Source organism: Anastrepha obliqua, chromosome 2, assembly GCF_027943255.1.
Source record: "Anastrepha obliqua isolate idAnaObli1 chromosome 2, idAnaObli1_1.0, whole genome shotgun sequence".
In the NCBI taxonomy this organism is placed as follows: Eukaryota; Metazoa; Arthropoda; class Insecta; order Diptera; family Tephritidae; genus Anastrepha; species Anastrepha obliqua.
Genome location: NC_072893.1, coordinates 65,341,502 through 65,368,135, shown reverse-complemented (window position 1 = coordinate 65,368,135; position 26,634 = coordinate 65,341,502). Strand labels below are relative to the sequence as shown.

The 26,634-nt window shown below is 38.0% G+C and overlaps 1 protein-coding gene across 6 annotated transcripts in view; it reads left to right on the top strand.

The window, feature by feature from the left end:
* LOC129237312 (rapamycin-insensitive companion of mTOR) overlaps nt 1-26,582 on the top strand; it is a 61,101-nt gene extending 34,519 nt beyond the window's left edge. For 5 of the 6 annotated variants that reach the window (XM_054871977.1, XM_054871979.1, XM_054871976.1 and 2 more), the window contains exons 3-20: nt 5,836-6,052; nt 10,660-10,861; nt 10,941-11,299; nt 11,381-11,534; nt 13,115-13,219; nt 13,286-13,490; nt 13,559-13,762; nt 13,836-14,197; nt 14,263-14,439; nt 17,424-17,632; nt 17,700-17,994; nt 18,067-18,230; nt 18,490-18,822; nt 20,001-20,125; nt 20,202-20,772; nt 20,858-21,208; nt 21,266-21,363; nt 22,903-26,582. In XM_054871977.1, coding sequence (XP_054727952.1) covers nt 5,836-6,052; nt 10,660-10,861; nt 10,941-11,299; nt 11,381-11,534; nt 13,115-13,219; nt 13,286-13,490; nt 13,559-13,762; nt 13,836-14,197; nt 14,263-14,439; nt 17,424-17,632; nt 17,700-17,994; nt 18,067-18,230; nt 18,490-18,822; nt 20,001-20,125; nt 20,202-20,772; nt 20,858-21,208; nt 21,266-21,363; nt 22,903-25,367 — 6,596 coding nt within the window. In that variant the 3' untranslated portion in view covers nt 25,368-26,582. The remainder of the gene's footprint in view (nt 1-5,835; nt 6,053-10,659; nt 10,862-10,940; nt 11,300-11,380; nt 11,535-13,114; nt 13,220-13,285; nt 13,491-13,558; nt 13,763-13,835; nt 14,198-14,262; nt 14,440-17,423; nt 17,633-17,699; nt 17,995-18,066; nt 18,231-18,489; nt 18,823-20,000; nt 20,126-20,201; nt 20,773-20,857; nt 21,209-21,265; nt 21,364-22,902) is intronic. The other variant, XM_054871981.1, reaches the window with a different exon arrangement.
* Nucleotides 26,583-26,634: the final 52 nt, after the last annotated feature.

Below are 26,634 nucleotides of genomic sequence, written 5' to 3'. Positions count from 1 at the left end.
CATTAAGCCAAGCTCATAAAAATTAATATTCGAATTTTTCAAAATTCAAAATGGCGGATCCTAGATGACGAACAAAATTAAAAAATTTCAACTAAGGTTGTGAAAATCACTGCTTTAGGTCCGAGTTTCAGAAAAGTGGTAGTAGAAACCCCAAAGGCCGTTTTTTTGGTTTTTTGCTCCAATTTTTCGCAAAACCATGACATTTTTGACCCAGAATCGAATTCAGCGCACAAAAATGTTGTACATAAGAAATCAGTGTCATATCAAAAATAAAAAAAAAACCTTCTCGACCTGTCTAATTTATAGACTCATTTTAATGGACTCAAAACTCACTATCTCCTAACCTGATAGTGAATTAAAGTAAACGGTTTTTCGAATCACTTTGTTATTATTATTATTTTTTGTACCTATAGCTGTGGATGGATTTTTTTACTTCTAGGTGCGAAATTATTTCATCAACACTTGAGGCTTCTCTGTTAATTGCACTTAAGCGTTCGTCAATGCGTCAATATAGCTATAGGTGCATATACACATGCATCCGCACAGTATGCAAAGCCTTATACTTATATATGTATGTATGCCCATATTTGAGCACATATGCATTCTAGTAACATCTCGATATCCATTCAGAAAATGAAATTTAATCCTTAAGCACTGTACTGTGCTGTTCATCAGCCAATTGGATCGTTGGTATGCCGTAGCCATGCGCGCTCTCATCGTCGGTTGTCCTCAATGTGTGTTCGAGTTTCTTTATTTCTATAGAGCCTTCGCTGCATTTTGTTTTTGTTTTCAGTACAACTATACAAGTGCGTAGACAAACGGTATTGCTGTGCGTAGTTCCTGAATAAATTGCTGTCTCGGTTCAGACAATCAACCTACATAAATGGATGCATTTTTCACATACACATATAAATGCTTGTACACTCACATTACTTTATGTGCGTGTTAAGTTAAATATTCGTTGGAAATTGCGTAAGCTCTGAAGGGACGCAATTTTTCGCTACCCTTTCCGTATACATACATATGCACCAACAAAGTTTGTACTTATACTCGCACATACAAGTGATGGAGCGTTGGAAGGATGTCTGTCATGTGTGTCGTAGGTTAGTGCCGTATTAAATTTCTGCGTTCAACGCCCCAATGAAATTTAAGTTGAGTTCTTCTTTTGTTTTTATTAACTTTCACACCTTGAAGTCCGTTTGAATTTCAACACGTTTGTGGTTATTCGACAGTTGAGGGATTCTTAATTACATGTATTTACTCGTAAACATAAGCTAGGGTATCCCTACCGATGAAATGAACTCCTTCATTTTTTTAATATAATTAAATTGTGGTCATGCGAGGTGTGGTATTTATTTAATTAATTTAATTTTCTTTTAGTAGAACAAATATATGTAGGTGTAGTGCTCATGAATAGAAATCAATTACTTTTGTAGGTATGTGTGGACAGTCAATTTTACAGGCCGCTCTAGAGGCGAATTCTTTTAATGGTGCATACAACTAATTTTGGCAGGAAAATAAGTATTGAAAATCTAAAAAAGAAAATACGAAAACAAAAACGAAATAAAAAATATCACAAAAAAATTTTAAAATTAATATTAAAACAAAAAAAAAACATTTCAAATTAAAAAACAAAAATTTGAATAAAAAAAAAACTAAAAAAAGTTAAATTAAAAAACAAAAAAAAAAAAGAAAATTTAAATAAGAAAGAAAATGTAAATATAAATATAAATAAAATATATAAAAAAAATTAAAAAAATAAAATAAAATAAATAAATAAAAAAAATAAATAAAAAACAAATAAAAAAGATAAATAAAAAAAAATAGATAAATAAAAAAAAATAGATAAATAAAAAAAAAATAGATAAATAAAAAAAAAAATAGATAAATAAAAAAATAATCAATAAGAAACAATTTTAATAAAAAATAATAATAAAAAAAATAAATAAAGGAAAGAAAATTTAAATAAAAAAAAACGAAATTTAAATTAAAAAAAGAAAATTTAAATAAAAAAAGGAAAATTTAAATAAAAAAGAAAATTTAAATAAAAGAAATGAAAAATAGAAAAAAAATTAAAAAAAAAAAATTAAATAAAAATTGAAAAATAAAAAAAAAATTAAATAAAAAAAGAAAATTGAAATAAAAAATAAAATTTTAATAAAAAAAAGAAAATTTAAATAAAAAAAAACATGTTAATTAATATAAAAAAAATGTTAATAAAAAAAAAAAAATGAAAAAATTTTAACAAAGAAATAAATAAATAATTGTGACGATTAGTCGATTAACTGTATTCGCTTATTTTTCGAAGCAACGTTTGCTATCCTAATTAACTAGTCGATTCAGAAGGTATTTTACTCGACCCCAAAATAAAAGTAATTTTTCTTTGTAAATAGGTTCCCTACTATTTTAACGGCCCGGAATATGGCTGTATTTCAACTAATATTATACGAATAATACATGTTTACATACTATTAGCTGTATTTTTTTGCATTCGACCTACAAAATACTCGTAGCTATGAAATTTAGTGAATTATGTGGAAAGCAACTACGCTAAATATCCTAATTGAGTTTATATAATCGGTTTGAGTTGGAAGTGTGCAACTATATGCGATTTCCTGACTAATATTGTTGTTAAATAGAGACTTGGGTATGGGCCTCTGGTACTTCGGAAACTCCAGCCAAACGTTGAAATAATGAATACACCAAAAACTACGGCGCATCTATACAAGGTGATAGCAGCAGAATAGCTGACATGTTTTTTTCTTGCGCATTCTTAATGAAACTATTTTTAAATTTATTTATATATAGGCATATGTATTACATTTGAGGTCTGTCTCACTAGAGCTGGCAGTGGGAGCGGCGGAGGCTTGTCTTGAATGAGGTTAAATAGAAGTGAAATAAAACTCCCGTATCTGGTTGTTCGTTAGGCTTGGCACCCACCATTAAAAAATAAATTCCCTTGAAGAATAAAACAGGGCCTCAGGATTGGATTTGCGGTGTTAGATAGACTTCCCCGCTAAGTTCCTGAAAGGCTTAAAAAAGTATCCTTATAACCAATTTTATGTCACTAATAACTGCCTTGAATTGGTTCCAAGTGGTATTGATTGGTATTTGAGGAACTAAAAAGTCGCCAAGCATCTGCCTCTAGCATCCATCTGCAGATTTGAAGAAGTACAAACAGAGTCAGTATACAATGGAATGATGGTAAACATAAAATTTTATTTGATAGAAAAGTAGCTTCCAATAGCAGTCGCTCCTTGACAGGCAATTGTAAATTTTTGATTTTGTTTTTGCCATGAAAAAGCTTCTTATAAGAAACTATCTTCGATAAAGCGGCGACATAAATCAGGACCGTAAATTTGTAGGGCAGACAAATACGCAATAATCTACTCAAACGGATTATGATGTGCATCTAAAGGGATTCGATCTTGAATTTTTAAATAATCGATGTTTTTAATATTTCAAAAGAATAGTTTTTTGAGAATATATCGCTTAATTTTTTTGCGATATTTAAGGTATTTTTACAGCCTTTTTAACTTTCATTGAACGATTGAATCGCTGTAAGTCCGTATTATGTAAAATTCTAAACTAATTTATCTCGATACATCTTTTTTCTGACGGCTTGAAGGAGTAAAACGATTTATCGGAATCGATTCAAATTTTAATATGCATTTATTCAGCACACCCGTACTATGGCCGCAAGCACAAAAAATTTTCATTTAATAATTAAAAAAAAAAAAAATCAAAATAGTATACTCTGTTTTCGGCCACACTAGTTTACAGCACACAAAACAAGCATAAAAAAACCCACAACCAAATCATCCAATTTTTACGTATAGTCTGCATAATGAAAGCGTGGCCGACAAAATTGAAACTCAGAAAAACATACATTCTGTCAAAAAAATATCGGGAATTGTTCATTTAAAAAGCGCGCGTTTCACATATGTATGTCTAATTTTTTTTGCTGGAATGTTGGTACAACTGTCCTATGTAGTGTCGCAGAGTTTGAGCGTGATCTGTCAATTAGCTTGTTTTTGGCAGTTAATTATATCAGTTAATTATATCTTATATATTTTGATTATGGATAAAAATATCGAACGAAGAGTTTGTCTTAATCTTTGTGTTTCGTACGGGATTTCGTATGCTGAATCGTTGAAAATGTTGCAGAAAGCCTATGGCGAGTGTGCTTTATCAAAAACACGGTATATGGCGCTACGAGTGGTATACGGCTTTTGCAGAGGGCCGAGAAATCATGGAAGATTTGACCCGATCAGGTCGCGCATCAACGTCTTCAACGGTTGAAAATGTTGACAAAGTCAAGGAAATGTTATATGTTATGAAATAAGTTTGAGGGAGGTAGCTCGTGATCTTAGCGTGTCTAACGAAGCAATTCCCAACATTTTACACCATTATTTGGGCATGAGACGCGTGGCTGCTCGACTCGTTCCAAGAGAGTTGAATTTCTTTCAAAAAATTCATCGGAAAAAGGTGGCTAGGGACATGCTTGAGCAAGTGAATTCGGACCTAACGTTTATCCAGCGCATCATAACAGGGGATGAGACATGGGTATATGAGTTTGACATGCAAATCAGGCAACAGTCAACAGGTGGCTGAATGGCGCTATCCACATGAGCCGAAACCCAAAAAACCACGTCCAAGTCGGTCAAAAGTGGAAGTCATGCTACTCGTTTTCTTTGATTATCAGGCTGTTGTGCACTCGGAATTCGTTCCAAATGGTTGTACGGTAAATAAAGAATATTATTCGGAAGTTATGCGACGTTTGAGAGAGAATGTGCATAGCAAACGGCCCAATTTGTGGGAAGAAAACTCATGGACCTACCATGATAACACACAGCTCATTTTGTGAACACTTCTTTGATCGACAACTCGACAAATATCATCGAAAAACCACCGTATTCACGGGACTTAGCCCCCTATGACTTTTTCCTTTTATCAAGACTTAAATTGCCACTCCGCGGACGCAGCTTTGCGTCGATAGAGACCATTAAGGAGAATTCGCTGAAGGAGCTGAGGAAGGTGTTTAAAGGTGCTTTGATGACTGGACTAATCGTTAGCATATATGTATTGCTTCGAATGGAGCCTATTCTGAAGGCGACAAAATAAATTTTGATGATTAAACAATTATTTTACGTTTTATTGAACAATTCCCGGTACTTTTTTGACAGAATGTATCTAAAAAAAATTCAATTCTGCTAAGTAAGCGTATCCCTTTCGCAATGCGCGCGCAATTTGCTAGTTTTGTGAGAAATTTAAAAAGCGTACGTTGCTTGTACAAAATGAGTTCCGTGTAACAAAAACGATTTGAAGCAGTGCCCCAAGTAAACACTCTAATGCTCCAAAAATGCCACGTGCATCTGCAGCAGAAGACGTTCATAGATAAATGGGTACAACCAACGGTATACCGAAGTTTGAAACGTTGACGATTTCACTGGACAAACCCCGAAAAAATACCTCTCCAAAATAAGATAAAAAAATCATTGATTTGCCGCGCTTATTGTAGCGTGAAGCTGAAGCAGCAATTTGTTCCATTTTACATTTGTTGTGTCATTTAAGAATCCATCACAACGGATTTGTCGATTAAGACACTGGCAGTTGGTTGCTGGCAAATTAGCAAATTAAATAATTTTCTTTTATCATTTCGTTCACTCTATTTATATTTATTTTAACACCAACAAAATAGTTTCGTAAATCCAATATTATTTATCCATTACTTGATATTTATAAGCAAGATTTGATAATTAGTACAAATATTCTGCGCTGCTTGAATAATAAATTTTCTTTGACGGCATATTTCTTCTCATTTTCCCTTTGCAGTTCCACAAGATCCCGAAGATTATTATCGGCTGGATCCAAAGAAATCCAATGCAGAGAATACCTATGATATCTACACGGCGCTATGTTGCCGTGACACACGCGACACGAAACGCCTCTTTTTGCTTAATGGGCTGGCCACACTTTGCCAACAACAACAGTCAGAGCAGCAGACTGCAAAAAGCAATTTAGGATTTAACACGGAAGAGTTGCTTTATGGGTAAGTTGAGTGTTTTTATGTTTTTATGTTTTTATTGTTGCCAATATATTTTTTGGTAACGACCAGCAGATTTAAGTTGGATTAACTAGAGGGATTTGCTACATAATTTATTTTTTAAATCTGATATCATTTTGCACTCGCCGCCTCTTGCTAATATGTATTAGTTAGTTTTTATTCAAAAAGAACAACTGGATTACAAAATTTGTTCAAAAAATTACATTACGAAAATAAAATATTACATGCTCTAACAGCGATTAGCATTACGAGGGCAGACCGATAAGTACTTTAACTAATTAAAAAAAAAAAAAAAACTTTTTCGTGAAAATTGTATCTTATTTTTTGTTAGTGTAATGCCCGTACGTCCACAAATTCTTTAATATCGTTCGTAAAATAGTTTTTCTAGAGTCTTCCAAATATGTCTCAGAGGGGTTGGTGTCGAAATTCTGTATGTACAAAATTCTAAAAACAAAATTCTGCTTCTTAAAATTCTGCTTGCTTTCAAAATTCTGTATTACAAAATTCTGTATTAAAATATAATGTTAACAATGTTAAAGAGGTAATGTAATTATTTAATTTATTATTTTTTATTATTATTCGAGATATTAAATAAAAAATAATAATAATTTTTTCTTCAGTTTCGATAGAATCCACAGCATTTTTGCGTAGAACTTCTCTTCGCGTGGGCGGCCTTCGGCCGCGCTTCAAAAAAATAACCCTCATCAGTCCAACTCCGGCTACGCAATCCACCGTATTTTTGCGTAGAACACCTTTTCGCGTGGGCGGCCTTCGGCCGCGCTTTAAAAAAATAACCCTCATCAGTCCGACTCCGGCTACGCAATCCACCGTATTTTTGCGTAGAACTCCTTTTCGCGTAGGCGGCCTTCGGCCGCGCTTCAAAAAAATAACCCTCATCAGTCCGACTCCGGCTACGCAATCCACCGTATTTTTGCGTAGAACACCTTTTCGCGTGGGCGGCCTTCGGCCGCGCTTCAAAAAAATAACCCTCATCCGTCCAACTCCGGCTACGCAATCCACCGTATTTTTGCGTAGAACTCTTCTAAAAAAACGAACAGCTGCGAAGAATTATTAAGAAAAGAAATTAATTAAGTCACACTACATATTTAAAAAGAATTCCAAAAAATATTGTAATTGGCTAAACTAAAATATTGTTATCGCTTAAACATATACATATGTACATTTATGGAATAAATGTTTATTTTGTTACTTCTTGTATGACGAAAATCACAAAACTTGAATAAAGCAGAATTTTTCGCATTAAACATGCAGAATTTTGAAAAAGCAGAATTTTAGAAAGCAGAATTTTAAAAAGCAGAATTTTGAAAAAGCAGAATTTTAAAAAGCAGAATTTTTTTGCAATTTACAGAATTTTGTCACCCAGAATTTTGTAATACAGAATAATGACACGCTCCCGTCTCAGAGTTCAATGTATATTACGAGGGTTGCAATATATATTTCTGGTCTTGATCACTTCTCGTATTGTCAAGAGCCATCTGACATTTCTATTGGAAAGCTCGACATATTTCACCATAAGCGAACTGTTTTGATGTGTGAGCATATTAGCGTTTCCATGCGACAATTTTTCACAAATTTCGACATATATAAACAAGACAAGAATGCATCGATGTGGATGACGAGCGAAGGATGACAAAGCAAAGTTACCTAAATCCTAGCCCCTCGAGAGTCGTGCAGCTAAGGATCAGGTACTGAGATGATTTTATCTCATCCTTCATAAAGCTGACGCAAAAGGGCTGTAAGGCACGGAATTCGAGAGCTGAAATTTTGTTAACTTCTAGCGCTTCCGATCTGTGGTCAGAAATATTTCGCGACCTTCCAAGTTTATGTACTTGCCCAGCGCTCGCTGAGTTGACGCGAACCCCATCCTTTCTGAAGTAGACTGCTGCAAGCGGTAAAGGGAATCTCAATGCTCTTCTTTTGCGGGGAAACTACCTCACAGGTCCCTTGTCTAGTCATTTCACCCGCCTCGCAGTTTCCCGTAATGTCACTATAATCAGGTTCTCAGATGAGCATTATATCGACGAATTTGGATACGATCAAAAGTAAAGTCAGGTATTCCTTGACCAATTTAAAATGCACTGTCATCGAGGCTAGGCCCTAATTGCTGTTTGGCTGTCGGAGTAAATATTTATTTACGTGTCTGTTATAACACAAGTGAGCTGGCAATCAGCTGCTTTTTTATTGCGACTACCCACACACTGTAGTGGTGAGGTAACCTGAACTCGGGTCTGATGGGGAAGCTCCTCGCAGAATACTCTTTCGTCAATCCTTCATTCCAACTTCTAGCCATCCGTGAACAGGTTCATCAGGCCATGTCTTCAAATACTGCATACCGTCCAGGGTGTACGTTGATCAGTCGTCAAGGGGATAAACTCAAAGTTTCAAGTGTTTAGTGTCCGTAAGTGAGATCAAGACTGTAGCCCGAGCCTCTCAGTCTGATTGCGGCACGTACAGCGGCATTTTTGCCTGCGATGTTTACAGGTACCACATTTAACATTGCGTTAAGCGCTAGAGTAGGAGTAGTTGGAAGCGCCCACTGATTCCAGAAGTACAGCTCTCTCCCGCTTCTTAACCGATATCATCCTCTCCAGTGAGTTCCACCAGTCAAATTAGCTTTATAGTGGCATTATAGCCCTTGCATTCATCCAAGGCGACTGTTGCCTTCCTTATCCTGACCTCAATGTTGGGCTTCCACGTAAGCTTCCTGCCACTGATTAGACCTTGGTATTTCACCTTGTTAGAAAGCACCAACGGAGCGCCCCCTATTGAGGGAAGTTGAGCTCTGGATATTTTATATTTCCTCGTAAATATAATAGAACGAGCTCCATCTTAACAGGATTCACCGATAAGCGGCAAACCACCGCCTAATTATCAACTGCGTTTAGATATCCCTAGAGTTCCGATGTGTCTAGAAGCCGCCTAAGCTTCCTATAGGTATCCGCTGGGGTGGCCTCTGCGATAAAACTCAAACTGGAATTAAATTCAGTGCATTACAATATGTTCCTTGAGGAATATTATAAAAGCCTCGATGTGGGCATGGCGTTCAAGAATAACATAGCAGGGAAGAACTGCGATGTATTCCAGCAACGTTGCGTTAATTAAAGCTTTCAATAGGTTATATTTTTGCCTTAGATCACGATTCAGCTGAATGTTCATGGCGTCGAGTTCTGTGGCGGTGAAACTTTGCGAGATGTGCCGAGATGTGTATTGCTGGGGATAACTGGTGCATAAAAGTGGACGTAAAAACGCCTCAAATATTTTAACTACTGTGGGAGAAGATTAAATATCTGGGGATATGTTTCAAACTAGTGGGCGGCATTCCCAGATTTCTGCAGGGGCATCCTCTCTACTCGCTTTACGCATTTCAAGCCTATTCAGAGGAGCTAGGTAGGTAGGTGAAATGGTTGAAGTACCACTCTGACACTTCACAAAGCGCCGTTTTGGTACCATTATGGGACCTCCAACAGGCAGCTATCTACAGCTAGAGCTGTTAATGTAAAGGAGAAGATTATTGGAATTAGGTTGGATGACTTCTACAGGCTGTCTAAGAAAGGAAGACCTAGTGAGCTAAATCATATAGCTGCCGCACCTGGACATTTACAAAGAAAGTGCTTAACAGTCTTCTTCTCTCCAGGTCTCCATAGCTTCTGCAATGGGGGTTAAATGGTAAACCTAGCTTTTTCGCGTGTGAGCCGATCTTCCAATGACTTTCTGAGTCATCCTTATTTTGTACTGGAGCCATAGGGCTTTCGAAATAACAGACGAAGAAATGGAGCCCCATCTTTTCCGCGCTTTCCTAAGTAATTAGTTTTGCAATTTCCTTTTAATAACAGTCAGGGGGAGGCCGATGACCGGGTAGTAGGTCTCTGAGAAAAAATTCAGTCCTCATCAGCAATTTCATTTCCCTCTATGTTCCTATGTTCTGAAACCCTATTTAGAATGATGTGAAACAAATTGATGATTTATTCAAGCATACCCACTCATCATACAGATTCCCTCAGGGGTAATGACTTTGGAGACTTTCGCCTGCCCTTCATGTAATTTTCGGTTAAAGCAAGTGGCGCGTTCTTACTTGGTAGCTTATGCAGCCTTCTGCTAACACGGCCCTTGGTTTCATTATCGAAAAATGCAGTAGAAAGTGTCAGTTGAAATAGCTTGCGTATAGCTTCGGTTGCGACGAATTACATTCACCGAATCAGGTGGATACTCACTTATTGTGCTTCGTGGGATTTATTACAAGCCTAACGGTTGACGTCCTATGCTCCAACCAGAGTGGAAAGGAAAATAATAATAATAATAATAATGGTTGGGCTGGCTCATACTAGAGATAGAGTTTCAGATTTCCAGGTGCACCTATTTTGCCTGCTGCTTCTGGCTTGCGATGTTCGTCCGGTAACAGTTGTATGTATGCGTTTGAAGTTTCGTGTTCAATATCACTTGATTGAATAGCTATAGCATGACATTCTGGAATCTATAGCTTAAATTTTTATAGGAGCTATACCTAGTTTACTTAATAATAGAATACTAAATACCTGATTTTTTGTATTGATCAATAAAAATTTTCTTTAAAGGTTAAGCGCCTCGCTAGTTCACACATTTACGCAAGTGCGTGCCGCCGCATTGCGTACCATCCGCTATATCCTGGTTACACCGCGCGATGTTAAAATATTTAATTCTATGCAGCTGCAACACTTGATATGCCGCTCCATCGATGTGCTGCTAAAGAATGTGCTACTGAAGAATGACGACGAACGCGTACAAGCTCTGAAATTGGTGAGTAAATGTGTAAAATAATGAAAGTCGTCCTCCTACTCTATCACCATTTCCTAATATTCCTATGGCATTCGTATAGATTCGGAAGATGCTGGCCATTTCGCCTGCCGATATCAATCCCGTGCTAGTGCGTTGTCTGGTTTCACTTGCCGATAGTGGCATCGAAGATGGTGATAATATGTTGCGCGCCTGTCTGGCAACACTGTGTGAATTTGCGGTGCTAAATCCTACGCTGTTGATCGTCTGCGGCGGTGTTACGGCAATTACACGCAACGTTCTGGAATGCCACAATCCCCGCATTGCGGAGAGTTTGTGTGGCGTGTTACTCTATTTGCTGGAATGGCCGCAGACTCGCAACATATCGGGTGTGCGGTTAGATTGTCTCGCTGCTCCATATTGTGATTTTACATACCGTTTGGGCATCATGGACAAAAACAAGTACGTACCCCCATTTGGATTTGGCCAAGCGGTTAGTTTACTAATTATTTGTTTCTGTTTTTATTTCTTTATTTACTTTAGAGATGCCCGCGAGTTACGTTACACCAGCTGTCGCCTGGCGTTGTTGTCGGTATTACGCAGCTGGACTGGTACTATTGAGTTTTGTAATCCCAGTAAGCCATCGGGCTTGAAAGCAATAGTGGATACGTTGTATCTGAATCAAATTGAAGTTAGAGTAAGTATAAGAATGCAGTTATTCGATCAACAGCGTTAAATGGGCGGCGCAGAAATTTCACTATTTGCATTCAATTTTTAAACTCCTGCTACTGGTGCGATCTAGAATATTACAACTTTGTTCTGTATAAGGTGGCGCAAAATTATCACCCTATCAGAAGATTTGTAATTTTTGCAATTGGAGTCGTACATGAATCATATTTGACACTTGTGTGCAGCTGCAGTGTACAAACAGACAACCAATAGAGTGCGAAAATGTCAAAATAAATATTGCCATTACTCAAAATTGTTTTTTTTTTATTTAGTAAGAAAGTTATTGAAAAACAAAATGAATGATTAATTTATAATAACATTCAACCTGAACTACTCCGAAGTGGTAACTGCGACGTGGAGGATGCCCCGTGCGCTGGTCGTCCTGAAGTCTTTAACTCCGACGCCAGTCGATATGATAGCTCAGAGGTTAAATTCATCGCATTGAACAGTTCACAGGCAGCTGGTGCAGTTGGGAAAGGTTTCAAAGCTGGGAAAATGGGTTCCGCATAGGTATTGTTTATTATGAACTTCTGGAACCAAACCAGACGATAACTGCTGATTATTATTCCCATCAGCTATCAAACCTGAATGAGGCACTTAAAAAAATCGACCGTCTTTAGTGAATAGACGCAAAGTTTTGTTTCACCACGACCTCATACTGCAAGGCAAACATTACACAAGCTGAACGAGTTCGGATGGGAGCTAATGGCGCATCCACCATACTCTCTGGATATTGCACCTAGTGATTATTACCTTTTCCGTGGACTTCAATCCCATATGAGTAACAAGAACTACTCCTCAAAAGAAGCTATAAAAAGGGATATCGAGGCGTATTTTGGCTCCAAGGACAAAAAATTTTTTGAGCAGGGAATTAAAAATATGCCTAAACGTTGAGAAGACTTTGTAAATAATGAAGGAAAATATTTTATTTATTAATAAATAAGTACTTTAAACATTTTTTTTATTGATTTTAAAACCACCTTTAAAAAACGCCCCGAACTTATGGACTGACCTGATAACTCGAAAAGTATTTGTCGGATTCAGTTCAAATTTTTACACAATATTTTTAAGATATTATACTTTTAGAAAATGAAAAAAAAAAATTTTTTTTTTGAAAATTCTGACTACCCCTAACCTCTTAAAATATTGCCATCGCATTCAATCAAGTTTGACAGTTGTGCTATATAAAATAAAAATTGGGTGTCAAGATGTTGAGTTACGGCCTTCATTGCTTGTCTATTTGTGCATATACTGCAGCTGTCTAGTTCCCAAGTGTCAAATATGATGTATGTACGTGTGACGCAATTCGCAAAAATTATAAATCTTCCGATAGGGTGATTAATTTTGCGCCATCGTATATATCATACATTTGTATAAAAATATTTGAAATTGAAAAATAAATAAGTAAATTGTCAAAATGTGCTAAGAACTGGTGCCTTTATAATAATTTCGGGGCCACTTATATGAAGTTCGGCTGTGCTCGAACTCAGCCTATCTTTACTTGTTTATTTGGTATTTAATTCAATTGTGCATCTATTTCCTCTACAGAAAGCTATATTGGATTTGCTTTATGAGCTTTTAAATGTTCCGCAACTACCCTGGACGGATGACTATTTGGTGGCGCTGCAGACTGTTGATCCTTCAGATTTTCAGGTATGAATAAAGAATTTACAAAATTAACATTAAAATAAATAAAACATGCAAAATGTACAATTTCAGGATGCGTGGTTGCTCAGCAATGGCTTTGTTGCCATGGAGGGTCGCTGTATTCTGCCAAGTTTGGCAGCGCGCGCACCAAATGTTTGTGAACAACATTTGTCATTGTTGTTGTACTGTTTTCTAGAGACTGGACTCCTAAATGCACTCGTCGAGGTAATCAGGTCGAGCGATACACATCTGTCGGTGCGTGCAACTGTGCTAATTGGTATGCAAACATGTGTTTTGGGAATGTGGTTGCCATCTTTTAATACAATCAACTTTTATTGTTTGTAGGTAAAATTCTGAACTTAATGCACACACATTTGCCTGCTGATATTTGTAGTACCAGCCCCGCTCTACCTACACTAATTTCACACGCAACTCAGGGTAATCAAAATGCGACCGCCGCAATATCAGCTTTACAAAATTACCAAAAAATGCTACGCAATCGTCCTGCTTCATGTAGTTTATTTTTGGATAGTATTATACAAGGGGGATGTAAGTTGCTGCTGTTGCTGTTTACTGAATTAAGATCGCAGCCTTATGGAATATATTCCGCTTTTCGTTCTAGCCTTAATACAAACGCGTCTGTTTCGTCGTGAAATCAACGCGCAGGATCATGCGCGTTCGTTTAGTGGTAATGCGCTGCCATCATCTGGAGCTGCTGGCCAAATAACAGGTGGCGGCACTCTGGGTATCACTGCTGGCGGTGGTCTTATTACGGGTGATCGTCAGCGCCTGGACTCGGTTTCATCGAGCGATGAGTCGAACACACAGTCATCTTCATCGCGCCGTTCGAGTTTTCGTTTTAAGCGAAAACTATTGCCTTTCTTCGAAAATCAACGTGTGGCGAAATTAATACGTGATTCCAATGTATTGGCTTCACCCGATATAAGCAATTGGGATTGGGAAATTGTTATAACTATTTTGCGCGTATGTTGCATTTAAATATTTGGTATAACTTACAAAAACAAGCGAGTAATATTTTATCATTGCAGTCCAACGTAATGCGTAGGGTAGATGATACTGTTAATAATTTTTTAAAAACGCTCTTGGACTATTACAAACCGAGTAAAAATCGGTTTTCTCACGAGGATTTAGCACATGGAAGAGCAATACCAGCTTTCGTGGTTGCTGGATTGGATTTCATAGATTGGCTTTTGGCCAGTCCAATGGTATGTAATAAGATGGTGAATAGAATTATTTTAAAGTTAAGAATTATCATAAATGGAAAAAGTAGTAAATAACATTCCGGTGGCGCTTACAATAAATGCGCAGTGTGTAATGGAAATAAAAGCTGCATACGGTTCCGAGCAAGAGTTATGGGCATAAAAATGATATCCTCCATTGATTTTATTTAACAAGGCATTTTTGTATGTGCATATAACAGCACATCTAAAATATGAAGTAATAATGCAGGCTCTAAAAATTGTTTAGTCTCGCTTCAGCTGTACGCTACAGGAAAAGGATGCAAATTCAGAAAAATCGATTATTTTAGCGAAAGTCTAAATTTGGGAGTGTTGTAAATAATAATTTAAATTACATGAGTTGTACAGATTAAGTAACGAAAGCGACGCTATAAACAGGACCGAATACAACTACCACTACTGAATCAGACAGTTTACAGACAATCATTAAACGACAATCATTGGGAGTTTCTTACCACCTTCCTTAACTCCCGATCCCCGAATTCCATCATCAGAGTTCAGCCACCACCCATCGCAGATGAAGAACTTCAGCTACCTCGTGTGACACGCGCTATCTTGGCACAGTATTGGAGTAGACTAAGGGGTTAGGGGGTTAGCATCAAGAGAATGACACTGGGCTGGAACCCGCAAGGGAACAGAGGTCGCGGTCGACCAAAAAACACTTGAAGAAGGTCGATGCTGCGCGACTAGCAGATTCCGACATCTCATGGGACGGTGTAAATACAACAGCACAGAACCGTGTACGATAGAAGAGTCTTGTCGAGGCGCTAAGCTCTCGAGAGGAGTAAACAAGGAAAAAAGGGGTTAGGGGTAGTCAGAGGCACAAAAAAATGATGATTTCCAATAATTTTTTTTGCTAGTCAACTGCTTTGTTTTACGAAAATAAAAACATAGCATAATAAATCATGTTTCGACTTGACTTTAGCAAAATTAAAAAAAAATTAGTAATTGTAAAAGTTATCGCTGTTTGTGTGGAGCCCTTTTCTCCAGAAGTCTCTTGCGGTGATCCTCACAAGTCCTTGGAAATTCATCTAAAATCAATCGGACAAGAGAAATTAATTTAATTAATAGATAATCTTGTGCCTGATCGAAGCTTTTTTTCAAAATTAACAATATGGCGGCATCAGAAAATATTTTTTAGATTTTCGAGAAAAAAACCGACAATTAATTGTTAAAAAAAATAGAAATTTTTGCAAAAAAATCCTTCGTTCAGGCATGAGTTTTTAATTTGTTTCAAAAGCAGTATACATTTTATTAAAATCTACCAAGCGGTTTTTAAGTTACAATTTTGAGAAAAAGGCATTTAAAGTTTTGCTATCGACTTTTGTAGATTTACGTACTTACACTGTGTCATCTATTTCTGGACCATATAATAGTTCTTCAGCCGTCATAGCACCTTCCAAAATATCGATTTGCTGTTGCCTATGCACCATTCTACCTTCTCGTGTGTTATCGTTAGCGCGCTTATCTGCAGCTGCTGCTAGCTACTTGCTCACGCACGCTTCGGAGCGTCCGAGCGCCCTTTGTTAATTGTTAAATAACTCGAAAAGTATTTGTGGGACTCACTTCAAAACTTCAATCAATATTTTAAAGATTTTATACTTTAAGAAAATCCAATTTTTGGAAAATTCTTCACACCCTTTAAACTCGAGAATCGATCTCGACATACTCAACATATCATCGGCATGTGAAGTACTACGCACGATACTAACCACCCATTCCCATGACCCCTTAAGTCCATTTACCTAAAACCTATCTCTCTTTGGACCCAACCTGTCAAAACACACAGACAGACGATGAAGACCGGTAGTTACGCTGTACTGGCAAGTCTTCATGAATTGCTACAAAAACAACAACGCTGTAAACTATTTTATTTTGATTTCTTGCATATACATTTATTATGTTTCAAAAGGCTCTTCCTATTCATCCGAAATCAAACCATTATGAGCAAAAACTTCGACACAAGTGTTTTGCGTGTTCGGCGATTTTCTGCTATCGAAAAAATGGATTAAAGAAGTTGCATTAAATTTTGTGTAAAAATGGAATTAAGAGCTCAAAAACACTTGAAATGTTGACAGTGGCATATGGTGAGAGTACTCTGAGTCGAAAAAATATACGAAGTTTGAAAACTCTCTTTATTTTTTTAACACACCTCGTACATCCCCGATCTTTTCTTACAATGCGCCATTGGAAACTTCCATTGCTCTAAACAGGGATGGAAGTCGTTTTCTACAACTGCTTGTTGTTGATGAGATTGCTGATGAAGTGACAGTTCTTGCTCGAACTTAAATCCGACACACTCTTGAACACCTTCTATGTTCTTGTCCTGCATTAGCTAGAACCCGAATGAAATGCTTAGGAGCTCTACAATATGAGAGGTTAGAATGTCTCTCGGAGTTTGAGCTTCAGAGTATACTTAGATTCGCAAAAGACGCAGGCTTATTACAAGAAGCCTACGTAAGGATCAAGCTCCATCTGGTACCACTAAGGACCAATAGGTCTATGTGATGGCTTTCAGCCAGCCCGGTCAACCTAACCTAACCTACTTTGATTAAAAAACGTTAGCACTCCTTTTATTTCGTTCAAAGCCATAAGCCATAAGTGTCAAAAACAAGTTATTCTGCTCTAAGATAACTACCGCAGCAATAAAATTTTGCTAAATATTTTATTATTAGTGTCCCGTTAAGTGTACCGCTATGTTGGGGCGTCACTTACATGTGTTACAAAACAGTTATGCGTTGATGGTTTTTCGTGCCGGCACTCCTATTATTTTGTGGACAGCTGTAGAGCCGTCTGTAGTAGAAAAACGAGTTCGGTTATTTAAAAATTTGTAATCTGTGATGTAAATGGAGTTTCAACCATTTTGCAATAATTATCAAAAATTTATTTTGCCATCCAAGTATAATTCTAAGACTACTAAAATATATAATTATTTCTACTTTTACCTATAGATGGAGAGCATCCGTATACTCACCGACTACTTTTCGGATATTAGCAAGCAACTGTTAGCAGTGAGCACATCGAGTCGCGTGCACGATTGCCTCTTTAGTCCACAGCACATGAGCAACACAATGTGTCAGCAGTATTTTTTATACATTGGCCGCATGTGTCGCGTACAAAAGGGTATTCGTATTTTAACTGACACGGCTGTTTTTGAGCAGTAAGTCCCGATATTAATTAAATCTATGAGTAGTAAATGTAATTATTTGTTTATATTTCATTTGCAGCTTAATCAATTTAGTGCGCAACACAGATCATATATGCTATGTGAAGCTAACTGTCTCTGGTCTGGATTACTCTTTGGAATCGGTGACACGTAAAGTGCTGGAGAAGGCTTTAACTGCAGCAAAGATTCGAAGTGGTCGCTTGTATGCCACACAATTTTTAACGGTGTTATTGCGTGCGCGATTACACAACTTCGAAGTGTGGGGTATACCGTTGATAATCCAGCAAACGAAAGACCCAGATCGCAGTGTGGTGCTGGCAGCTTTGGATGTGCTCGAAGAGGCTTGTCATGAAAAGGTACCTCAGAAAAGATATTAATTAGATGTTGTTCTATTAAAGTTTTAAATTTGTTCTCTTCTTCATGTTAAGTATTATCTCGAAGAGATTGTTAGCATCTGGCCGAATCTTAAGTCACTCGGCGATGTTGGGCGTTTACTAATGGCGCGTTACTACTCCCTTTCACGTGGCTTAAATCATTTGAAAGCGCGCATTCAGGAAGACATTGAGTACTGGAAGAATGGCTACAATAAGCGGTAAGAGAGAGAGAAAGTAAGAGGGCGAGAGAGACAAAGAGAGAGAAAGAAAGAAAGAGAGAGAATGAGAGAAAGAAAGAAAGAGAGAAAGATTGGGAGAGAGAAAGAGAAATAGAGAAAGAGAGAGAAGAAGAGATAGACAGAGAGAAGAGAGAGAAAGAGGGAGGAAAAAAACTAAAATTTTGATTGTTTCATATTTTATAAACCATATTTTTTGGTTTTATTGTTATTGTTTTATACATAAAATTCATATTCGCAGATATGTGCTGCTTGTCGAGGCTAACACACATTCCAGCTTAACATTGCATGTACGCAATGAGGATGGATACTATAGTCGCCGCAATTGCAATACCCGACCGATTATAATTCCTCCAAATATAGCACCTCATCTGTACGGGCAAATGATTCAAACGGCTCAAGGCACAACAGCTTTGAGAAAATATGGTGATTTGCCACATTTGGTTGAAGTGATTAGTAGAGGCAAGTGCTCAGATGATGCGGAGTGTCTGGATTTGAAAGCGGCCATTTGGGCTGTGGGGCATGCATCAACACACTCGAATGGAATTGAATATTTTACAGAATCCGGTTCAAGGTAAGTGTAGATTTGAATGAAAACCAGAGGAGGAGGGGTATGCCATGTAAAATATCGATAAATGGGGTTAAATATGGCGCATGTGTTGCACGAGCGAACAATTCGTAACCTAATTCATGCAATTGTGTCACTGCTACTATGGACTTTAAGGACGTTTCGTTGTCCGGGTAACAGATAACTTTTTTTATTTACCAAAGATTTTATTTTTGCTTGTATCCGACTCAGCGAGAATTAATGTGAAAATTTGGTATTTAATCAAACCATACTTTCTGTGAGTGGATTCCTTTGAAATATACTAATTACTAATTAGTTGTAAAACATTACCTGTACAAGTACGGAAGTGACTGTAGATGTCAAGTTTCGGGGAAAAAATCGGTTTGTAAGATTTGTGGTATTCCTCCTTTTGTAAACTAAGACTCCTTGATGGCCGTCGTCCCTCCATTTGTGTAACAACATCAAGACGCACACCACAAGTAGTAGTAGGAGGAGCTCCTTCCTCTTTATAATGAAATAAACATCCGATCATTTATATTAAGAAATAGTATTTTTTTTTTAATATCAAAATAACACTTCTTATTGGAAAACCCTTTATATATATAAGACTCCTTCGATTCATTAGACCACAGAACATTCGACCAATCTTTTTAGGTAAAACGTTGGTATCGGAAAGTCCATTCTAAACGCTTTTTCCGATTTCCTTCGGAAAATCAGGGCTTCTTTCGGGCTTTGCATCCTTCTAAGCCTGCTATCTGAAGCCTTCTTCTAGCTGTTCGAGCACTAATGGATTTTCTAGTTCCTTCCGACAGGGCAGATGCAAGGGCAGGAGAGTATTTTTTACGATGCTTGAGAGACTTACGTATAAGTTTTCGGCCATCTCGTACACTAGTGAGGCGTTGCCTTCCACTCTTTGATTTATTATGGTGGGATTTTGTATCCGCCAATTGCTTGGCGACTGATTACCGCGAACACCCCACCAAGCTGACAATCTCAATCTGAGACTTCCATTCCTCACTTAAAACTTGGATTCTCACTCTTTTGTCGTAGCAAAGTTCATTTTTTTTTTGTTTTCGATAAAAAGAAATTATTTATATTCGCGCGATAATTTTGCACTAAAAAGTTTTTTATAATATTTATTAATAATAATATTAATATAAAATTTATATTGACTTCAATTTTAGAATTTACGAGAAATTGGTAATCCTAGCAACAAAATGTGTTGTCTACTCGATACGTGCCACCTGCTTCAATGTATTGGGCTTAATTGGTGGCACAAATGATGGTGCAAATATACTCTACAAACTAAGTATGTGTTTTTTTTATATTATCTATTGTGACGTCATTTCCTTTCACTTATCATTTTGAATTGATTCTCTTTGTAGATTGGCTGAGTGTACGCCATGATCGTAACACAGTTTGGCCAGTGCACCAGCCCGAAGATTGGATGTCGAATAATTATACACCGGTGCGGCATCATTATGAAGACATGCCGCCGTACAATTATACAGGCATTGACGATCAAATCGATGGTTCCTATACAGGCAGCTATTGGAATTTGCTATTGAGCAGCAGTAGTACAACTGGTCAGGAAGGCGGTGGAGCAAGCGCTAGCTCAGATGCTCCAGATGCTGTTAATACCAACGCGGAGAATAGCAAAACGTGTGACGATAATGCCACAACAAAACCGCCACAACAACAACAGTCGCAACAGCAAGCGGCTGCTGCAAAATCAAAAACCTTACCTGAAGGAACGCATATGCGTCATGGTAAACATCAGCGTTCACTATCTGAATCGAAAACGACAGATGTAATTAGCTTAATAAGCGGTACAGCTGTGGGCGTGATTGGCATGTATTATCCAGCGCATCGCGTCCGCTACAACTCGTGCACCGATTCGAATACATCGGGCGTGAGCAGTTGTGAGTCGGTGACAATGCGCATACCGCCTGTGGGGTGAGCACTTGTTTGCCTATTGCTTTCAATTTGTGATGCATTTTTAACATTGTAACACTGTACTAAATTTAAATTAATTTTACAGCGATTTTCAACAATTCCCTTTAAGTCCTATACCGAGCATGTCAAATCTTGTTGTCGACTTGCCGCCACAAAGAAATTTGCTATTGCGTGGCTCTTCCTTAGTTGGTGCTTCATATCTGCATACCTCACTCAGTCCGGCGGACATAAAAGGTTATGCACAACTGCGTTCACTGCGGAAATACTGTCGGCCGATGGTTTCGGAATCCGCCACTGACGTTTACGATATCATCGACCGCATTGAGTTTCTGTCACTCGGTTCGTCGGTGATGCGTCCACGAAAATCTTCTTTCGGTGAATCGCAACGTCGCATAAAAGTGCGTAGCTTGGATAGACAATCTTCACTGCGCATTCCGTAAGCTATTTTGCTATTGTTCCCCCAAGGACTTTTAATCAGTTTATTGTTTTCCAGGCGTTTGGATTTCGAAGAGTTGCAGCAAGTACCGCTGCCGACATTAGCCGCACCAAAGTTTCTAGCACAAAATGACTCCAAAGGTCCCTGTTATGCAGGTAAGACTGTCAAAGAGATCTATTAATTCAAACAATATTAATAGGATAAATCTAATAGCTGTATACTCTTACAACTAATTTGAGTATTGTTGAAAATGTGCTAGTTATAACTGTATAGTAGTTCTAAATGAATTATTTATTAAAAAAAGTAAAGAAATTACAAATTTAAATTTAATTTCTAGCACTAGCAGCTGAAGGCCTTCGGCTCGAAAAACGATGCGTTTGCTTTTAGGCAAATTGTTTAGTAATTTCTCGAAATTATAAATTAAGATTATAGGTTAGGTATATACTTAGGCCTGTCATAAGTTCTATTACAAGATAAGACCGTTATAGCTATCAAATTATAATACTTTTTTTTAATGAAGATCATTTTAAAGATTTTAAATTTTCATTCGAAATGGCCACCGTTCACTTTTACACAAGTCTTCAAACGATTAGGCCATTCTGCTGCACGCACGGTTTCCATGGTAATTGGTATCGCTGCGCGAATCAGAGATTGTTTGAGAATCTCCAAACTTCAGTGAGGTCCTCGACAGACAGGCCATGTTCGCCAATTCTAACCACAAACTGTAGTCCAATGGACTCAGATCTGGACTTCCAGATGGCCAATCTTCTGCGGCTATGAACGCAGGAGTATTGTTTTTTAGACACTGCTGGGTGGTGTTTGCCTTATGGACTAGAGCGGAAGCTTGGTGAATGATCCAACGCTCTCCGTTGAACAGGGTGGAGATTAACGGCCTCACCACTTCCCCGATCTTAATCCCTTTTTCGCAGAAATGAAGAGATTTAACTCCTTTATAAGACACTCCCCACCAAACTTTTACGGAGGTTGGATAGTGGCCTCGCTGAACCTTTGGAACAACATTTTTTGCGTCTTTAGAAGGTTTAGCATTGATTTTGACGTTTTGCTTATTAAAAACTTCTTCAACAGTGAACATTTTCTCAACTGTAAAAATAATATTTTCATCGCCGTTGACCGCTTGCCACCGAAGAAGTTGCCTGCATTTGTCGAGTCTAATATTCAAGCGCGTTGTCAAACAATGGCCAGTTGAGCGACGGGCATGGATCTGGTCGGTACATTCATTTTCCTGGACATGATTCTTTTTCGAATGGCTTTTATGACTGCACTGGTTCGACCTACGCGAGGACGATCACTTCTTTTTCTGTCTGCCACTTCAGACGTTGGGGGAAAACGATTGATCGTGCGGTAAACAAACATTCTTGGTATATTAAGATTTTTCAGCAATTCGTAAATCTCACTGGCACTTTTACCACACTTGCAATGCGATTTTCCTTAACTCTCCATTCCATTCTTCCATTCCAATTTGCCACGAAACTGAGTATAATTTATGAGCAGACAATGCATACGAACAAAAGCAAAAATGGATGAGGTTATATCTTTTCCTGTCCTATAAAAGATACGGAATATTTTATATTTAATTTATTTTATTTTTGAAAAGTAAATTATATTTACTTATTTAATTAATTATACTTTATAATTAAAAAAAAATATTAATCTAATTTAATTCTTGTTTTTAGGTATTTGTCTTCCGAAAAATTTGCTTGATCTCTTTCCCACGCGCAACCTCGGCCGTACTTACGTCTCCCGGGATATTCAAGATCAGGATTTGATGGACATAAATTTGCTTACTGCAAATCAACAATTCTTGAATGATTCCCTCAACAATGAATGTGGCGATGAGTCCTCGGTTATTTCGTCGCTTTCCGATGTCTCGTCGGTGAGCAAGCGATCAAAGTGGCTCGGTGCAAAGCACGGTCGTAATAATTGTCTGCATTGTTCGCGTGCGCGTCGCAATCGGACGCACACACAACGCCTTGACAGCGATGCAGCCGCGGCATCGGCAGCGGCGGTGACATCGGCAGCAGGCGTAGCGCTCGCAATGGGTGGCGAACTTTATACAAGCAGCGGCACGCTAGTAGCTGCAACAACGGGTTCACACACCGCACGCAAGACGAATAAACAACCGCCAATCACACAGCAACAGCCAAAGTCCCAAACGTCACAACAAAATGCACAAAGCTCTTCAACTATACAGTTATCTGACATCTCGTTTAACTCGCCCGAAAGTATACTCAGCGATGAGAGTATGCCCGATCGTCTGACCGCGAGCATATTGTTTAACGTTCAGCGCTTGGCGAATCCAGTCAGTGCGAAGCAGTCGAAGATGGCGTTGCTGGAGCTGAAACAGAAGCATCCAACATCTTTTCAAGATATTTGCCTCTATTCGGAGGTGTGCAAAGCATTGGGACGTAGTAGTTATCGGATGAACGCACGTCGTTTTGTACAAGAACTGTTCCTTGATTTGAATTTCGACTCATTTTACGCCGAGCCTACAGATATATTATTAAAAAAGGAAAAAGACTTTGCTGCGTTGTCAGAGCGCACTGAGGCGGGGCAGGGGCAAGAGCAAAGCGGGAATGTACGTTTAGCGAAAGGGATGAATAGTGTGCCGTCTATATTGGGTGCAAGTGCTGCAGCTGTGCATGGTGATATAAGTGGCGGTGCTGTTAAGTCACTAACGGCGCAAGCATCAGCTGGTGGGTTGATATATATGCCAACTCATAAGGTGGTAACGCATCTTGGTGGTAAACTGCAACCGTTAGCTAGTGTTTACGAAGCAAGCTGTGAAAATCTGTTACAGGATGGCTCAACGAAACTGGAAACAAGCACAAAATCGAAACTAAAAGGTGATAATACCCAAGCGGATAAAACGTCTGCACGGTCAAAAGTCAAAAGCTTAGGAATCACATCATCGTCGGTGAGTGTCACTTCGTCGTTAGGTCGTGAAATTCAAAACGAGCTACGTATAACCTCCGATAGCGACGAAAGTGATTACGAGGATACCAATCGTTCAACGCAGTGGATAGCGACACCATCAGTGCTGACGAATGATGATGTCGACGAAGTAGACTACATTGCGATACAACGTTGCGACATTACCCCTGCCTCATCGACGACTGCAGCATTTTCATGCAATACGACATGCACCAGCACAACCTCCAGCCATCCGACGATCAGCAGCAGCAATTGCAGCAGCGAACAGACAACCAACAGCAGTAATCGAAGCAGTATTTGCACAGTTAGTCGACAACCTACGATGAGCAGTGTATTCGCGGACAGCAACTTGGAACGTGTTAATACAAATAACAATAACAACAACAACAACCACAACACTAACGCCAATTTGAATAGCAGCAATAGTAGTACGAATTTGAATGCGAACGTAAACACGAGTGTGAGCAGCGGCAGCATCGGCGGTGGCAGTAGCAGAGGCGGCGCGGTCATATTAGAGAACCAAAATAAAAAGTATACACGTGGACGTTTTTATACGCTTGAATTGGACTTGAGTTGTACGAAAAATAAATTTCCCATTACAGATCGTAGCCGCAGTAAGGCAAATTGGCAAACGGAAAGTGCTGTCGCTGTCGTTGCTGCTGCTGCTGCTGCTGCCACACCTGCCACTACAGCTGCGTCCAGTGCCGTGACAACAACTAAAGTACTTATGCGGCGTGGTGGCGGTGTGGAAGATGTGGGAAGGAATGGAGGAAAACCAACGGGAAGCGCGCCAGCGACGAACCAAATAGCAAATTCACTATCAACCACAGCCGCGACGACGACAACGACGACGACGACCAGCAGTAATACTAATTTTCACTATCGATTGCCAATCATGCGACAATCATACACTGCGGGCATTATGCCGCAAATACAATACACCAACATAACTGGCAGTAATTCTGGCGATAGCGCTGCCGATAATAGCAACACTGGTATGATTCCTGGCGGCGAAGGCGTCGTCAACCCGGCAACAGTTGGGAATAATGTTCCTATAAGCAATCAGCCAACAAACACGACCGCTAGCATAACCACGCTAACAATAACGAAAAGCTTGGCCGCGTCCTTGGCAAAGCCCATCGGCAGTTTGTACTGTGAAAAACGATTGCAGGCGCTCAAGATGGATGCGAAAGCAACTGACACGTAAATGTGTACGTACTATAATGCTGGCATAAAAAGAAACGGCAAAAACAACCAAAACCAACAGCTCAGTTTGTTAATTTTTTTCGCATACTACCTTTTTAATTGTTTTCTATCTGTCAGTTTGTTATAACTTGAAAACGGTATTTGTTTACGTTTATGCTTATCCCATTAGGAATTGAGTTTAGTGAAGTGTGCGAGCAAGTAGAGTCTGTGATAAAAAAAAGTAATTTTCTTTATCAAGGCGAGTCAGTGAGGTCAGTTTTAGAATATTAAGTTGTGGCATTTGAATTTCTTGAGGATTTAAAGTATAAACCAATATCAAAACAATCTATATTTTATGTAGCTTTAAAAATATTGAAAAAATTGGACATATGAAAAAGACTTTGAATTGTATTTTATTTATTTGTGAACATATCTATGCAATTCTTCTAAATCTCTTTAATATAATTTTGAAAATATGAAATTAGATCTGCCTTTTTTTGTTTAAGTTTAAAGTGTTGAACAAATTATCGAAAAAAGAAGAAGAGAGGTGCAAATAAATGTGTGTATTTTATACTCAATGCATTTTAAAACAGCTTTTCCTCATTGAAAAAAAAAAAAAACAAATTGAAATTCTTCTGCTGAAGGAAAGTCATTTAGCAGCAATCTGCTCGCCTTGTACTTCGAGAGCATTTTTAAACATGGCTTTAAAGCTAAACATGATGCTATGTAAATAAAAAAAAAACAAATCATTTTGTGTATTAACTGAATATTATGTTTCCCATAATTCTGTTGCAATCGAAGATTCTAAAATATAGTATATGTATATATAAAATGTATCCGAAGCAATCGAAAAGCAAAACAAAACAAAAAGCAAATGACAAAGTAAAAAACGCATAAAGCTCAGAACATTACGATTTTATGAAAATAATTTCTCATTGTAAAATTTCAAATAATATACTCTGTATATTCTGCATTCAGCTATACTTACACAAAAACATCAACAAAAGCCAGACGATGATGGGTTTGATAATAAGTCGAAATCGTAATAAAGGTAAAGTTACAATTAAGAAACAAAAAAATGGGGGAAAAATTAGGCTTTAAAACACGCAAATCGGGAGGAAAACGGCCAACTTAGAAGAAGTATTTTATTTGAAATTTAAATTTATATTGTCTTTTTGCGTGTGAGTTGCACGTATGCATGCGTTTTGGTTCTGTTAAGTAAACAAATAATGTTGAAATACTCGGTGTTTGCAGTATGCACAAAAAACGATCAGGAGAACACAAAAAAA